General features: G+C 46.6%; 1 protein-coding gene across 1 annotated transcript; it reads left to right on the forward strand.

The window, feature by feature from the left end:
- Positions 1–18: 18 nt before the first annotated feature.
- Positions 19–1,580, forward strand: PENARI_c306G07190 (cytochrome P450; the record flags this gene model as incomplete). The annotated part of the gene is made up of 3 exons (XM_022638276.1): positions 19–129; positions 177–422; positions 498–1,580. Coding segments are annotated over 3 exons (1,440 nt in total), but the record flags the coding sequence as incomplete, so codon positions are not given.
- Positions 1,581–1,856: the final 276 nt, after the last annotated feature.

Raw genomic sequence — 1,856 nt, forward strand, 5'->3', positions numbered from 1 at the left:
ATCATGCTGCTTATAGAACCGGTGACTATTCTTGCCTTTTTCACGGCATGGGCCATATTCAAGTTGATCTTCAAGCTAGTTTTGTATCCACAATTCTTCACACCTTTGGAGCACATACCAACACCAAATGTACGATATGACCCTCATTTCTTGTGATCAAAGTTGACGCATACTAGAATCGGAATTGGTTGACTGGCAATTCGAATTCTTATTCAATCGAAGTGCCTTATGCAATGATCGAAAGGTGGATCAAGAGCATGCCCGATGCAAGCATGATTCGTTACTATATTGTTGGGAACTCTGAATGGGTCCTTCCCACCAGTCCAGAAGCAATATATGAAATGCTCGTCAAAAGGGCTTACGACTTCGAAAAACCTGAATTGGTTCGGCATGTTATGCAACACCTCGTTGGTGATGGAATTGTACTCGCTGAGGGAGGGGAGCATAAAGTACAGACTCGAGAATCTGCAGATTATTGAGCTAACAAGCCCTTTCAGGTCCAGCGTAAATCGCTTAACCTGGCGTTCTCGCCCCGTCATATTGAAAACCTACATGCCATGTTCTGGTCCAAGAGTCTGGATATGGTCAGTTTGATAGAAAAAGATTTTGCGACAAGAACAAATGGAGACAACACCATTAAAATAAGTGACTGGTCTAGTCGTGTGACACTCGACATCATTGGCCAGGCAGGCATGGGTGTTGAGTTTGACTCTTTGGAAAACCCTCAAAGTACGCTCTACCAAGCCTACCGGAAGCTAATGACACCATCAAAGAGTGAAAAACTGCTTTCTGTGTTTTGTATTTTGTTCCTACAGCCCAAGCTCATCTACCGAATCCCCACAAGGCGTAACCGCGAAATTAAGGCATCCCAGCAGACAATACGCGATGCTGCTCGAAGGGTGATTCAGCAGCGGATGGCTGAAAAGGAAACAGTCGAAACAAAGATCGATATTGTATCATTGGCCCTTAGCAGCAAGGCATTTACCGAAGAGGGACTTGTTGACCAAGCAATGGCCTTTCTTTCGGCTGGGCATGAAACAACAGCAGCAGCTCTGCAGTGGTCAGTTTATGCTCTTTGCAAGTATCCAGACGTCCAAATGAGGCTTCGCGAAGAAGTCCGCGCCCATCTACCTGTCTCTTCAATGGAAGAGCCTAATCTCCCTCTGACTGCGATCAAAAACCTCCCTTTTCTGAATGCATTCTGCGACGAGGTCCTTCGCTACTACCCTCCGGTTCCAAAGACTGTTCGCAGGGCTGTTCGTGATACATTAATTGCTGGTCATTTTATTCCCAAGGGTACCATGTTCGTCCTTGCCCCACAGGTCATCAATCATATGGAGGAATTATGGGGGCCCAACGCTAAAGCCTTCGATCCGAACCGTTTTATAAGCCCAACAGGGGCGTATCAGCGTCCAAAGTCCAACAACTATGCCTTTTTGACCTTTCTACATGGACCTCGAAGCTGTATAGCGCAGGACTTCGCCAAAGCAGAGCTTTGCTTTTTGATCTCTTCACTTGTCAGGCGTTTTCATATGGAGCTGCAGTACCCCAACGCCAAGCTACTGGTTCAGGAGGACGTTACTGTAAGGCCGAGCGATGGCGTATTGGCCAAGTTTACCACTTTGGAGGGACTTTAAAGCTCAAGTGAAAGGATATATGTGACGACGGGGCGGTTATTTTGGGTGATACCTAGGTGCATTTTCACACTTCATCTTAGCCCACATCCCAGTAGAGGGTGTGGGTGTATCCTTCAGCCTTGGAACATTGGGAATCGACTGATATATTACCGGGATATGTTGTATCTTGTACTCGCTCATCGATAGTCATCCTTGCTGCATTCCCATCGCTCTCGCTCA

This window comes from Penicillium arizonense (genome assembly GCF_001773325.1).
Source record: "Penicillium arizonense strain CBS 141311 chromosome Unknown PENARI_contig306, whole genome shotgun sequence".
Lineage (NCBI taxonomy): Eukaryota > Fungi > Ascomycota > Eurotiomycetes > Eurotiales > Aspergillaceae > Penicillium > Penicillium arizonense.